The sequence below is a fragment of the Ovis canadensis genome, chromosome 11 (assembly GCF_042477335.2).
Source record: "Ovis canadensis isolate MfBH-ARS-UI-01 breed Bighorn chromosome 11, ARS-UI_OviCan_v2, whole genome shotgun sequence".
Classification (NCBI taxonomy): domain Eukaryota; kingdom Metazoa; phylum Chordata; class Mammalia; order Artiodactyla; family Bovidae; genus Ovis; species Ovis canadensis.
The window spans coordinates 37,122,415-37,138,011 of record NC_091255.1 but is presented as its reverse complement, the minus strand read 5'-3'; the positions used below and the strand labels follow the sequence as shown (position 1 = coordinate 37,138,011).

Below are 15,597 nucleotides of genomic sequence, written 5' to 3'. Positions count from 1 at the left end.
TCAGGGATGCTAACCTACGGCAGGGGCAGGTGGGCGGAAGGGGTGTGGATGGGGTGTCACAGCAGCCCCCTCCAGTTTTCATCCCATCAGGTGGAGGGCTGGAGGTGCACTGTGGTCAGAAAAACCCCGGGGCTGCCACCTCCTGCCACACCCACCAAGGCCCCACCTCAGACCTGGTAGAAAACGGGGACCCCCCAACTTGGGGTTAGGGAAGGTTCCATCCTTCCCTCCCTCAGCAGAAGTAACGGTGTACCCTTCTCTCTCAGACCAACACAGAGGTGGCTTCAGTTTCCCCTGCCGGGTCCTGGTGTTTTTAGGCTCTGTTCTTGGGAAGCGAGAGGGGTGAGGGGGCCTGGGATGAGCTGATTGCCTGGGGTTCCCTGGAGGAGGGGACATCAGGAGATCTGGGTTCAGAAGACGAGACTCTGGGGATGCTAGGGGCCCTGTTCCCCAGGGAGATGGGCTGGCACACCCAGTCCTCAGGCGAGACGAGCTCAAGAGACTGGCCACCCTCTTCTGCAAGAAGCTCAGGCAGGACAGTGGACCCAGGCCTGGCCCTGCCAGTGCAGGGCGCTCTTATCACGGAGACTGGTCTCTCCTGCAATCAGCCTAAGGGAGAGAGCACCTCCCCCCACCAAGGCTGCCCCGCTCCCCATCAGAAGGAACTGTAACAGCCCAGCCCACTCCTGACCCGATGTACCCCACCCTCCCATCATGGCATGGCCACAGCTGTCAGAATGTGATCCTGGAGGACAGCAGAGCCCCGCCCCCTGCCCCCCAGGGCCTCACACAGCCTCAGGAGATGCCCAACCACCCACACCTACCCCCCAGGCTGACTGCAGCAGCCCGACCCACCCAGCACACACACACAGCAACAGTGGGGTCACTGCCTGTCTGCCAAAAGGTCCCCCAGGTCAGCTTCCATCACCACTGGGGCTCCAGCCTCAAGGGGAAGAGGCAGGCATGAGAGTTGGTCCCCACGCCCCAGGGCCCACATCCTGGCTGCAAATGCCTACCTGCTTCTCAGAGGGGCCCAGCTAAGAGCCCTCCACCCACAGTCCTGCCAGCAAACCCCACTGCACGGGGCAGCGCCCCCCACCCCAGGCTGCCGCCTGGCCACACCCAAGATGCTGCAGAGAGCCCTGTCCTGGAGGGAGGGCAACCAGCAGGGACTTGGGTCCCTTGCCACCGTGTGAACACCACACTTGCTCAGCTCCTAGAAATCAAACCACCCTCAAAGGATGGAACCTGCTTCTCCCAGGACACCCAGAGAAAGGGCCATGTTGCCCGAAACAGGGACCAAAGCAAATCCTGACCAGAGCTCTGCCAGGGTGGGAGGAGCCCATTCTGGGGTGGCCCTTAGGAGCCTTGGAGAAACTATTCTGTTTTTAAGGCCTCGGCTGCCTCCCCGCAGGTAACCCAGGCTGCTCAGAAGGTGTGTACCCCCGGGGTGCACCCCCTCCCATAGCAGCCTGGGCCTCGCACAAGCAGGTAAAGCAGCAGGAGGGGTGGACCCCAGGAACAGCAATGGTGCTGGGTCCTTGTGCTAAGGCTCTGACCCCAGGGAAGGGGGGCCATCAAGACTCACGAGATCCATCTCCCCTGGGGAGAGATGCCCATCCCAGCCCTGCCTGGGGGTGGGGAGGGACATACTGTGTGATCCTGGAGACAGGTCACTGGGGAGCAGGGAGAAGACAAGTGCTGACTGTCTGTAGGGGAAGCCAGCTGGTGTCCCCAGACACCTTGGACAGATCACCTTTCCCCACCCCCACCCTGACCCTCGGTCTCCTCATCTGTGAAGTGGGAAGAAACATCTTTCATTGGGTGCCCTTTCCTACCCACACCTCCTTCCTAAAAACAGGACGTTCAGAGGAAAGGAAGCGCCACGTCTCAGCACCCACAGCTGTGGGGGCAGCAGAGGTGGACGCCTAGGCTCTGGGCCCTGTCCGTGGGGATGGGAATCACTGTGGCAGGCAGGGCTGTGCCCACTCCCTCCCCCACAGTGCATGGCGGGAGGCCCTGGTCAGTGCAGCACTCTGCGGGCTCAGGGGCTTCTGCCGAGCTGTCACTGGGGCCTGCTGCCCGCCCAGCCCAACCCAGTGGTCACCCGCATTCTGCGACCTCAGGCTGACTCATGCCGACCCAGCTCCACATCTGGCCTCCATATGGGGCTGGCACTTCAAGGGGGGAGGTCACATCTGGCTGGGGAAATCGGAGGATCCCCAGGGGGCCAGTGACCTGCGCCCCCGGGGAAGGGTCAGTGAGCCTCTGAAACTCCATGCCACGTGCTGCTGGCTGGGCTGCGTCCAACTTTCTGAGCTGGGGAGAGTACTGGGGCAGGGTGGGGAGGACTGGCCTCGCCCAGCCATCACCACCAGCTGCCACCCGGACCTGGCTAACCACCCTCAGGGGACAGCCCCCAGGGCGCTCCCCTAACATCTGAACCCCCGCTCCAAGCCCTGAAGTCACAGTCTGCTGCAGACACGGGAACCTGGCCCCCAGAACAGGGTTGTAACCTGCCCCGTGTTCTGCCCTTGAAGGGACTGACCCCGATCAGGAACAGCCACTGACCCCAAGGTCGAGACGAGGAAGGGCAGGAGGTGTAAAGAGGGGCAGAGGCCATCATTTGCCAAGAGGCCTTGTGTCCGTCACGAGGCCTCCCCATCACCCCACTCATCTCGTCCCCGGCCTGAGCATCGAGGCAAGAGCGGGCAGGCGCCCCTCTAATCTACACCAGCTCCACGGGCTTCTGCAGTCCCTCCACCGCCAGCATCATCTCCACTGCCAGCTCAGTCTCCTCCCTCCTCCATCATGGAGCTGCCGTGACCTCCCTCCGCTGCACAGCCAAGCCCACCACTGACTGGTCATACCCACCCTGCCTCTGCCAGAATCACTGACATTCTCACCCATCATCTTGCCTTCATCATCTCCAACAGCACTCCTCATGGTGACAATCACCCCAGCAACCACGGTGACCACTCCTGCTGTTCCCCCATGGAGACACCCTTCTGGCTTATTAGGAGTGAGAGAGTCAGGGGTCCCGTGGGGGGAACCAGCCCTTGACCCTCAAGCAGGGGCAGCACCCATTCTGTTGCCAAAGGCTCGGCATCCTGGCATGGGGGGCGCTCGCAGGCAGGGCACATAAACTCTCAGGCCTCAGGGGCCCCAATCTCGGGCATGCTCCTTATCTTGCCGAGTCTCAGCATGCCATTGGCCTGAAGAAAAGGCCTTCCCTTCCTAGGTATTTTTGAGGACTCAGCCAAGGTGAGAATGAAGACTGTGAGGTGCCCATCCGGGGCCTGCAGAGGAGGAACAGTCACCGGCCTGACAAGGCCTCCTCTCTGGGGTTTCTGCCGCCCCAGGAGAGACAGGGCGTCACTGCTTGGGGGAGGTGGGGTCCACTTAGGTCCCCAGGCTCTCCCCCGCCAGGGGCCCATAACACAGCACATGTGTGCACACACATGCACACTCACAGCCTCACAAACCCGGTTCCTCCCTGGAGAGGCCAACAGGACTTCCGCTCGGAGCTGTTATCCTCAGAAATCATCCTTGAGGGATGGTGGGAGGAAGGCGCGAGACCAATCATCTCATGAAAAGCATTCTGATTTTTCCATCCGTTGGTGCCAAAATGTCTTTCAACAAAGGGGGTGACTAATAGACATTTCTGGGAACGAATCATTTTTCCAAGAACTGGCAAAAGTGAGATGATCTCACCTTTCAGAATACGGCCTGTCTGTCCTCTCCCTCCGCCTCTGAATCCCAGGGAAGCAGAGGTGGGTGGCAGCCTGCTGTGTGCCAGTATGAGTGGGGCTGGCTCTCTGGTGGCCTCCGAGTGGCTTCTGCACACAGACGTGAACCCTCACCAGCCTCCCTAGCCTCCGCCCCTGCACCCTCATGTGCCCTCTCCTCCCAGCTCCCCAGCCTGCTCCTGTCTCTGTGCTCAGACACTGCTCCCTCTGCCTGGGAGCCTTGCTTTGCCCAGTGAGCACCAATTACTTGGGCTGCCTCCTCCAGGAAGCCCTCCCTCCACACACTCTGCAGGATGGGCCAGGCCCCGCTTACACCCACTGCAGGCTAGACCCTGGCCAAGGAGTCTGTGATCTAGACTGGATGGGGACAGTGGCATGACAGGGGCAGGCTGGCGCCCCTTCCATGTGGATCAGGGGGTAGAAGCCAAGGGGTGTCTTAGCCTGAAGTCATTGTCTTTCCTGACAGCCCCCACAGTAAATGCCCCGGGAACAGTGTCATCTGGCCATCCTGTCTCCACAGACCGAGGTCCTGGAGCCCTGGCTTCTGAGTAAATGAGCCACAGAGCCAGTGACTCCAGAAGGGATGGACACGCTCTGCCCATGTGGGAGCTGCTGAGCGAATGTGGGCTTCATGGTGAATGCTCATGGGTGCACACAGGCACACGTGCACACATCTCCACACATACACACACTCACTGGGCGCGTTCTACACAGAAGAAGGGCCCCTCTTGGCTAGGTTTTCCTGAGAAGTTGACAGGAAATGCTACTACACTCGAAAATAATAAAAAGCCCCATCTTTGTGCACAACTGCCCCACCCTGAGCCTGCCCTTGAGTGCCTTCTCAGCATTTGCAAGGTGAGCCGATTCCCCTAGAGGGCAACAGAGGACTGAGCCCCAGGACGGGGCGGGGGGGCAGTGATGACAGGGGCGCCATGAACGCCCCCTGCTCCTTGGAGATGGCAACAGGGCCACCCTCCTGCCACACCTGGAAGGACAGCGCATCCCTTCATCGACCTCCACTGGACAGAACAGGAAACCGAGGCCCGGCCTGGTCCGAAGTCACACCGCAAACGTGGAGTCTTCCTCAGGTTCTGGGGCCAGTGGCCCTCCCCTACCTACAGATGGGAATGGAACTGCCATCCTTCCAGTCCTGAGGTCTCTCCAGACCAGAAAGGCATGGGGCTTGGCCCTCAGGCCTCCGCAACCCCAATTCCTACCTGCTTCGTGTGCTGCCCACCCTCACCTGCTGGGCCCTCTCTCACCAGGAACACGGGCAGGACCAGCAGACCCCAACCAGCCCAGGCCACTGCTCCAGCCCCACTTCCCCATGGCCTCCTGCCCACTGGCCACCACCCGGGTCAGCGGAAACCCAGATCTGGGTGTTCTGGCTGCACAATGTCAAGAATCTCCCGAGCTGGCCTCAGGGGAGGGAAGGGGCCCTGGGGCCTACCCTTCACTCACTCCCACCCCACCCACCCTGCTGAGGTTCTAACTAGCAGCTTCTGGAACATCCAAGCGCCCTAGCTGGAAAGTGGAGGAAATGCGTTTCTAATTGGCTCCCTGCAGGGATGTCAGTCAGAGATGGGGTGGGGATTATGCAGCCCCCTCCCCGACCCTCCTGGGCCCACCTGTACCCCCACCCCACCCCAGGCCAGCCAACTCCCCTCGCCCCCTCCTCCTGCTCACCTGGCCCAGGTCTGCGGGTATGGAAGGGACCCCTCCTCTAGGGGCCAGGCTGGGCACGCAGAGCCCAGAGGGAGACCTGGCCCCCAGCCTCAGAGCAAGGCCTGCAGCTGTGGCCCGGCTGCCCCCGCCCAGCCACCCTGGGTGCCACTCACTCCACCCTCCACAAGCCTCTCCCGGCCTGCCCCCCAGCCTGTTGGGGTCTCCCTCCCCAGAAGCCCCTGCAACCCCCACTCTCGACACTTCCTTGTCCTGCCTCCTGCCTGAATACACAGGCCTGGGTGTAGAGTTGGGCGGGCTGCTCACCAACTCTCAGGTAACCCCAAGAGTGCCATGGACAGTGTGGGGGACCCTTTGGGGGATGGGAGGAGCAGCGCCAGTCCGGGCCTCCAGGCCAGGGTGTGGGGATGAGGACCTTAAAGCTGAAAGTGCCATGCTCCACACCTTGTCAGCACCCTGAGAGGGCACCCCGCTTCTCTCCTGACTCTGCGGAACGGCTACCTACTGCAGTACTCTGGCCTGGAATTCCATGGACTGTATAGTCTGTGGGGTCACAAAGAGTTGGACATGACTGAGCGACTTTCACTTTCTTGGTTTTGGGTCGGATGGGGTCCAGGTGATAAACGTGATGGGGGGGCAGGAGGGAGGCTGGGGCTCTGCTGGGCCAGTCAGTCAGCCAGCCAGACTGGGGCCCCATCTAGGACACCAGCTTCCCTCGGACAATCCAGGAGGAAGTCAAGGGCGAGGAAGGGAGGACTGGGTCAGGGAGCAAAAGGCAAGAAGAGCCCAGAGACTGAGTCCCCGCTCCCAATGCACAGCCCTGTTGTCCAGGGTTGGGGGGTGGGGTGGCACACAGCCAAGGCAGGGCTCAGGGCAGAGCCCCCTGGGTCTATAACAAGAGGGAGCCAGGCCCCCTTCTGCAGAGATAGGGGCCAGCCTGCTGCTAAGGGGTGGGCAGGAGAGTCAGAGGGAGCCAAAGTACCCCTGGAAGTATCAGGGGTGGGGGAGGCAGAATTCAGCGGAGGAAAGGAAGTCAGAAGAGAACAAAACAAGTCCTAGAGAACCAGGTGGAAGACGGGTCCATTGGGTGATTTTAAACAGAAGTCCAATTTTCCCTTTTCTCACTGGAGGAACAGAACGGGGGCGGTGGTTAACCCTGCACAGAAAGTCTCCCCAGCATCTGTCTGGTCAGAGGATGCTCCACACTGAAATCTAACCCACCCTTCCCCCAGGTGGCCGAGCTGCTCCTTCCTCCTGTTCTTTGCGGGGGAGGGAGATGAGGGGTGGCGGAGTGACAGGCCCGGGGTCTCCTCTGTGACCCTGGCTCTCTGACCCTGGGCATCCACACTTGGCCCCCAGCCCTAAGCCTGGGACACCACAGGACCTTGGGCCTTTTTGCCCACATCCCACCTTGCCAACCCCAGCAGACGCTGACAGCTCAGGGTGGGAGCGCAGGGTCACCCAAGCCTCACCCCAAACCACCGGGGCCTCTTGTGGCTACTGTCACCCTGGGTCAGAGACAGCACTCCCTTTATCCTTAAATCGCCCCAAAATTTGTTTCCAAAATCAAGGTTGGTTTTTCCTGTGAAAGTCGCCTTGGGATACAAGCACTTTAAAGGGGCTTTTTTCAGGAATTCGCTATGGACCCAGGGCCTGGCTGCTTCGGAACGGACGCACAAAACCTACCAGCTGCTCCAGTACGATCATGTACTGGGTTTCCGTGTGGGGTGTGTGAGCACGTACCTGTGTGTACACGTGTGCCTGTGTATATGCACACACAGGCACACGTGTGTGCACAATAAAATGAGGAAGTTTTAAAAGTTCTCAACATTCCTTTGGGCCTTTCTCTTCCCTTTGCTAAAAGGTCCTGACCACTGTCCTCATTAAAGAAGGACACCCTGCATTTGGTTCAAACAGCTGCCCGGATGAGATCCCGAAGGCCTGGCGTCCAGGCCAGGTTGCCAGAACCCCTGGGGTCTGGGAGGGACACCATGCAGGTTGTGGACAATGAGGTCTCAGCACCAGGTCACTGTTCCCTCCCCAGCCCACTTCTTCCTGCCCTGTCACCAGGCTTCCAGGGACCAGCCAGAGCCACTCTTTACCAGGAGCCCACCAGGCACGTGGCCCCATGCTGAGTGCTTCCATATGACACAGTCGGGCATCACCCCCAAATGACAGATAAGGAAACCGCAACTCAGAGACGCAACCGGACTCGCCCCAGTTCCCTCAGGAGGCACTCGATCAAGGCAGACTAGGAAAGATGGGCAGAAAACACAGGTCGCTGGCCTGTCCCCAGAGGGTGACGCTAAAAGGGGCAGGACTGCTGAGGAACAGAGCAGCAAGACCAGGAACACCCAGCTGGAGTGGGGAGGTGCGCAGAGGGAGATGGGCAGAGTCGACTTTCGGGTCCAGGAAGAGGGGGGTCCAGCCTCAGCCCGAAATAGCCAGGCCCACCGGGTCAGGAGGAGAGCCCCAGAGTGGAAAGACCAGGCCCCTGGATGGGCGCCCAGGCTGCGGCTACCTCCTGCCGGAATGTCGAACACCTTGACCTCCACACCCTGGGCCTCCCCAGCTCCGCCAGCAGACAGCTGGACAATCTCTTCGGGATTTCTGTTCGCCTCTCAGCTATCTGCAGATACCTGCCGGGGGCTGTGAGGGGCTCCCCTTCTCCTACAGGCCCCCACCCACCCTGAAGTCAGCCTTGACCCTGAATCCTGTGAGGTCCGGCCTGCCCAGGCTGCCAGCCAGCTCAGGGATCAGAAACCACAGAGCCGGCGCGGCCCTCCCATGGGGCAGAGCTGATGGAAGGCGGCAGAGGAGAGCCTGACAAAGGAGAGGTGGAAGGCCCCCGCCTCCAGGGCACCGGGGTAGATGCTGCAGGAGAGACTGGCAGGCGGGATACTCTTCCCGGGAAGGGAGCCTGAGGCCTGCAGTGTCAGACAGAAGAGGCCTTCAGTGATCCCTGAGGCTCTGGTCAAACTTCTGACGCATCAGAACTACCAGCAAGGAGTTTAAAATGCAGCTTCTCCACCTAGCCCTGGAGGTCCGTTTTGCGGAGTCAATCCTCAAATCAGCATTTTAAATACACCAAGTAGCTCTCTCCCTTTCCCCAATGCCCGAAGGACTTCTCTCTGAGCTGCAGAGCCTCAGGCTGAATGCCCATGAGTACGGATGAGGGCACGGAAGACCAGAGAGGTGAAGCGACTGACTTGCAGCCACACGGCCCCTCGGGGCAGAGTGAAGCCCAGGACCCCCCAGCGGCAAGGATGCAAGGCCAAGGGGAGAACGCAGTGCCCACACCTGTGGCCACCCACCCCCACCCCAAGGAGGAAGAGCTGGGAAATTCCCAGGCACAAGATCATCCCCCTCAGCTCCCGGCCGGTCACAGGGCCTCTGGGACCAACACCCACGCGGGGCTCCTTGTACCCCACTGGTCACGTGGTGCCCTCCCCCTCCCCCAACAAGTGGGCTCTCACTCACCATAGTCCTTCTTGCAGTATTTTTTCATGTTGATCTTCAGCTTCCCTTTGGAGGCCTTGCAGTAGGAATCACAGTCTGCAGAGGACAGGAGAGCACAGACAAAACTTAATTAGGGGAAGAATAGGCTGGTGGGTGGGGTGGGCAGCCGCCTCCTTAAATGCCCAGAGGCTGGTGATACCCACGGGCCGGGCAGCCTGGGCGGCCATTCAGGGCGGGTCTGGCCCTCTCAAGCAGGGCTGGGACAAAGAGGTCCCGCCTGACCCCCCCCCCCACTGGCCCCCCTGGCCTCCGCACAGGGACTCTGCGGGCTCCTGCACTGCGCCACCCAGCGCTTCGGAGCACCACACAAATTCCCCTGTTCTTAAAACGCACCCGGAGCCTGATTAAAGGCGATAGAGGCCTCATTGTCGCCCCGCGCCCTGGGTCTGTGTCAGGCGCTAGCTTCCATGGCGAGCAGCCTCTGGCTGGGGTCAGGCCCCAACAATAGAGGTCACGGAGGAAATTAGCAGCCCGTGAAGCAGGAGAAAACCCCTTTGGTGTCCACGCTACTGGAGTGTGCAAATAAAATGCCCCACGAAGAAGAGTTCAGTTCTAATGAGCCCCACCACTGCTGAGAGGCAGGGCTGCTGGGCCTGCGTCTGCAGGGTATCGCTTCGGGGGTGTCCCAGTGAAAGCCGGGCAGGATGTGGGGGGGCCCGGGGGCCTGCTTCCCTTGGGGGTGGCCTGTGTCGGCCCAGCAGAGGCAGACCTCCAACACTGGCCCCACCAGGCCCTCTCCCCACCAGCTCTTCAGTTGAAAGTGAAAGTGAAAGTCACTCAGTTATGTCCAACTCTGCAACTCTGCAACTGTATAGTCCATGGAATTCTCCAGGCCAGAATACTGGAGTGGGTAGCCGTTCCCTTCTCCAGGGGATCTTCCCAACCCAGGGATCGAACCCAGGTCTCTTGCGTTGCAGGCAAATTCTTCACCAGCTGAGCCACCAGGAAAAGACCAAGAATACTGGAGTGGGTAGCTGATCCCTTCTCTAGGGGATCTTCTCAACCCAGGAATCGAACTGGGGTCTCCGGCACTGCAGGCAAATTCCTCACCAGATAAGGTGATACAGGTCCTTTGCCTGATCTGTGTCCGCAAATCAGCTGTTGGCGTGATGGCCCGCCCACCATGGAGCCCCAAACATCACTCCAGCCCCCCCTGCACAACCACTCAACACGCTGGCTCTCACTGGATTCTCACAACCCTTCTTTGAGCTGTGGGGGTTATTCCCATTCTACAGATTAGGAATCGGAGACCACCTGCCAGTGCAGCCCGGGCAGCTAGCAAGTCAAGGCTGGGCCTTGAACTTGGGTCTGAGGTGGAAGGTCACTGTACCCACTGGAATTGGGCTGGGTGTGTGTCCTGGCGAGGGGACTAGAAAGGTGAAGGGGAAGCACACACATGGCTGCTCCAGAAACGGGTGCCAGCCCCTCAGACTCCAAAGGGGAAAACCTAGGCCCAGGTGGAGTAAGGAGCGATTTGTGTGGGAGCACAGGACAGGCAGCCTAGGCCTCCTGGGCCCCCTGCCCCCCAAACCATCACTCAGATCTGTAGGAGTATTCAGAGAGCACCCCAGAGTCAGCCTTTGGTCCCGCGGGAGATGGCTGCCTCCTTCAGGGTCCTAATTCAAGTTGAGAGAGCTCTATCCTGCTGCCCTGGGAGCCATGGGCCTGGCAGTTCTCTGCTGCCATTGCTGCTGCTGCTGCTAAGTCGCGTCAGTCATGTCCGACTCTGTGTGACCCCACAGACGGCAGCTCACCAGGCTCCCCCGTCCCTGGGATTCTCCAGGCAAGAACACTGGAGTGGGTTGCCGTTTCCTTCTCCAATGTGTGAAAGTGAAAAGTGAAAGTGAAGTCGCTCAGTCGTGTCTGACTCTTCGTGACCCCATGGACTGCAGCCCACCAGGCTCCTCCATCCATGGGATTTTCCAGGCAAGAGTACTGGAGTGGGGTGCCACTGCCTTCTCCACTGCTGCCATTAGGGCACCCCATTAGGAACCAATCTCAGGAAATGAGAGAAACAGCCCTTCTTCCTGCTCCCTAGGGTGCGAGTCCTTGGACCACCCTCTGTCCATCAGCATGCCCTGCCCAGGGGCCCCAGCGTCCACAGTGCCAGCCCCTCCTGCCACCTGGATGGCTGCGTGGCTGCTGGAGTCAGGACCTCTCAGAAGGTGGGGTGTGGAGTATCCTGAGAGAGAGGCCGGGGAGTCCACTGGGGACGTTGAGACACCGGGCGACAGTGACCCAAACCCACAGTCAGCACCACTGGCACCCCTCCCCCACGCTGTGACACTGTACCTCACCGCTGGAAATAGCCCCTCTCGGCCACGCCTCTGCCAGCTCAGGCAGGTGACGCTCACGGCAAAGCCACTGCTGGGGCTGAACCCAGGCCATGCACAAGTAGCTTTCATTTCTGGCGAGCTGGCTGGAATCCCTGCCTGCTCGCTCCTCTTGGGAAAGAACTGAACTGCCAGCAGTGCTGATGACGTCACTGCATGGATGGCCTTGAACCCACTCATCGCTTTTTCATGATTATTAGTTTGGCCCACGCCGTCAGTACTTGTATTCCGGCCAATCACCTGCCATGCCTCCTCTATAGGGTGGAATCTCAGCACCCCCTCAACCCCCACCTCCCATCACAGCCCTGGAGGCAGCCCCTGACAGCACACCAGTTCCTCCCAGCCTCTGGGCAGTCCCTTGTACCATGACTCTCATCCTACAGACAGGACAGTTGAGTTCAGCAAGGCGCCACAGTGCTGATTCCAAGTGCGCCCTGCACTGCAGGCAGGAGGGCAGGTGGCCCCTGGGACGACCTGGCCCTGCACTTCCAGCTTCCCCTCCTCCCTTCCCTCCCTTCTGGCAGCATCTACACCTCTTCTCTTCAAAGTCAAGTATCCACCTGGGCCAGAGATTGTCCCTGAAGTGTGTGGCATCCATCACTGCCTGATTAGATCCAGCTCTGGACCCCGTGAGAGCAATCACAGCCACCCTCGTGAACATTAAAAGTCTGTCCCTCAATAACCACAGCCACCCACAGGGCACTAACCAGGCACGAGGCACTGCCCTCAGCCCTGCCTATGCTTCTAACAGCCTGGTTCCCTACCTGGCTACACAGTGGAATAGCCCAGAAGCTTTAGGAAAACACTGATGCTTGGGTTCCCCCCAAGACATTCTGATTTCACTGGCTGTAAGGATAGCCTGTGTGTCCAGATTTTTAAAGTTCCCCAGGTAAGACCAATGTGCAGCCAGGGTTAGAACCACAGTCTGCAGCTGTGGGAGGTGGGCCAGGGTCTTTGCACCCAAGATTTGTAAGGAGGACCCAGATTGGCAGAGGAAAGGCTCAGAGGAGTGGCTATTGACTCAAACTAGAGTCAGAGGACAACATCAAGCTGCTTTGCCCTTATAGGAAATGGTGCCAGCCTCAACACGTGCAGATTTATAGCTGTATCTGGTTTGTTGTTATTTTTTTGTGGGTCTTATGTCTTTCCTTTCTGCCAGCCAGAAATTCTCATCAGGTCAGCGTGCTTGTCGTTGTCAAATGTGCCCTTGTTATGTTGGTTAGTCGCTAAGTCGTGTCTCATCCTTTTGTGACGCCATGGACTGCAGCCTGCCAGGCTCCTCTGTCCATGGGATTTTCCAGGCAAGAATACTGGCGTGGGTTGACATCTCCTTCTCCATGGGATCTTTCCGACCCAGGGATCGAACCCATGTCTCTTGCATTGGCAGGTGAGTTCTTTGCCACTGAGCCACCAGGGAAGCCCCCACATGTCCCCTACTCTCTACCGATTTGCTGATTCTGATTTGGTTGTGAGCTAGGAGAACAGAAAGACCAGGCTTGTTAGAACTGTATGCAAAGCATGGGTCAATAGGCCTGGAATGAGAGAAGGAACTGCTGTCCTCTGGGCACGGTGAATACCCTTCAGAGCACTGACATCGTAGCAGCTCTCTCGCTGCGTGCAGACTCTCTGGGTGTGTGCCAGAGAACTGAGGTCACTCGACAAGAGGTCCTCAGATAAGGGAAGTGTTCCTGCATTTTCTTCTTTTATAAAATACACACAGAGCTACAGAGACTGCCTCAAGATGGACCAGACATAGCTCTGAAATGCATCTTTGACTCCTTCAAAATGGCATCTACTTGGCAGTTACCCACATTTCCTCTCCTTGTTTTGTTCCAAAATCGCTATAAAGACAATGAAAAAAATGAAAATTCACACTAATGCCAAGAACTAAACTGACAGATGACCCAACACTGGAATCTGGGAGCAATCTCTATTAATTAAAGACAGATGGTGGTAGAACAAGGAAAACCTGTCCAGGTTTTACCTCAAGACACAGCTCTTTGTCTGATGAACAGAAAAATCCTGGAAAATAGGGAAGATGACAAGGAGACAACAACCAGAAAACAAATGGGCAGGAAGTGGGTGGGGGCGCCATGGAGGTGCCCCTGTCCAAAGAGAGCTTAAGGAAGTGGAGGGACAGACAGGAATGACAGTGTTTGCGGTGGGGACGTGAACTCACGCTTCTACCTGAATCGCTGATGCAGGGAATGAGAAAGTCTGGCAGTGGAGACAGAAGATCACCACCTCCACAGAGCAGAAGCAAACTGAGAGAAAAGGCCGGCAGGGACTAGGAACTGAAGGAGGAGCTGGAGGCGTTCCCCTGCCATCCAGCTTGGGGCTGGAATGGGAATCCAGCTGTCACGCCAGGCCAGGGATCTGCAAAATTTTTTTGCAAAGTGCCAAACAGTAAATATTTTTGGCTTTGTGGGCCATACAGTCTCTGTCACAACTATGTGAACTGTCGCCATAGCTCAAAAACAGCCATAGGCGATGTGTAATTGAATGGGTGTGTCAGACTTAAGATATTCTAAAAAACACAGCCTCTATGATGTAGAAAGAAAAAACAGATATGAGGGAAGGCAAGGTCAAGCTCAAAAGGCCACATGATGATACGAAAAGGGTGACACATGAGAAGAAGAGCTAGAAAAACCCAAACCCAAAAGCCCAGGAGCACAAAGTGAAAATCGACTTTGGAAGCAATCAAGAAAAGTAACAGTGTAGGAAATGGATTCAGAAACATGGAGTGAATTGTGGAGAGATTCTCACAAAAATAAAGACATAGAAACTGCAAAAGAGAAAATAATAGGGACAGAAGAGGGGAAGTGGACAGATGGCAGAGGCCTGAGAGAAAACTGCGGCAGAAACCAAACAGAACAGAAATAAGAACCAAAGAGAGTGAGCCAAAATGAGAACTCCTGAGGTTGAAGGGCAACCTACGTATGAAGGAAAGGACGAACTTAATTTCTGGAAAAACAGAGACAAACACATCCACATACATCTTTGCAAAACATACGAAATACCGGACAACGAAAAAAATATATATACAGATTTAACATCAAGAAGAAGCTCCAGATGAACGTGGAACAAAGTCTATAGGTTGAGAGGAGGGAAAACTTCGAGTCCCAAGACTTTTATACCTAGCTATATTGTCCTCTAGTGTGCAGGCCATAATAAACCAAAGGCATTCTCTAGTATGCAATATTCCAACCATGTATCCTTTCTGTGAGGAACACCTGGGAACGTTTTTCAACCAACTATGAAATGGATCAAAAATAAGAATTTAAGAGGGGAAAGTCACGGAATAAACACACTGGTGATATGCACAGAAACCAGCAAATAGAGAGGGTTCCAATATGGTTCTAAAAGTGAAGGCAAAGGTTAGAATAATTTTGAATGTTTGAAAGGGAGCATCAGACAATGTATAGGTATGTATAAATAACTATAAAATCTAGTCTGCAACTTTAGATCATATTAACAAAAACTAAGAATGAAGTGGGTAATACAACTCTTTGTCTTCAGTAAGTAGAACAGCAAAGATGCTATTGCATGCTTGACCCTGATCAGTTCAGTTCAGTCGCTCAGTCGTGTCTGACTCTTTGCGACCCCATGAATTGCAGCACGCCAGGCCTCCCTGTCCATCACCAACTCCCGGAGTTCACTCGGACTCACATCTATCGAGTCAGTGATGCCATCCAGCCATCTCATCCTCTGTCGTCCCCTTCTCCTCCTGCCCCCGATCCCTCCCAGCATCAGAGTCTTTTCCAATGAGTCAACTCCTATTAGATCAAGCAGTGCTTTTGAAAACCCCCAAAATAACCACAAAACACTAGAGAAGAGAAGACACGGGTATAAGTAATAAGACAGGAGAAAACACAAACTGGAAAATATAAAAGGCAACTGTGATAAATTCAGATCATAGAAGAGTCGCTATGTAAAAGCAAAACAATGACTGTAAGCAGATTCAACACCCCTACTGAAAAACTAATTTTGAAACATTAAATGATTGTTGAAGAGACACTTGAACAAAATTAAAGCAATTCTTTAAAAGCTTACAACTTTTAAAGAAATTGTAAGTTTGTCACTAGGTGACAAAGAAATTCAAACGTAATAAAAAGTTTTTGTTTTTTATTACGTCTTATTGAAATATGCAAAAACTGGAGAAATACAACAAAGAACAGACAGAAACACATAACTAGTAAAAGAATGCTAAATTAATTCCAAGGAGGTGAAACTGCACAGGCCACATTTCCTGACCACAATGTAATAAATATTATTATTAAACAAAAAAGAATGAAAATAAATGAAGTGCTTTC

At 56.3% G+C, this 15,597-nt stretch overlaps 1 protein-coding gene across 2 annotated transcripts in view; it reads right to left on the bottom strand.

Annotated features, from left to right (window-relative positions):
• NTN1 (netrin 1) overlaps positions 1–15,597 on the bottom strand; it is a 207,041-nt gene that overhangs the window by 9,035 nt on the left and 182,409 nt on the right. For both annotated transcript variants that reach the window (XM_069603546.1, XM_069603545.1), the window contains exon 6: positions 8,913–8,987. In XM_069603546.1, the coding sequence (XP_069459647.1) occupies positions 8,913–8,987 (75 nt within the window). The remainder of the gene's footprint in view (positions 1–8,912; positions 8,988–15,597) is intronic.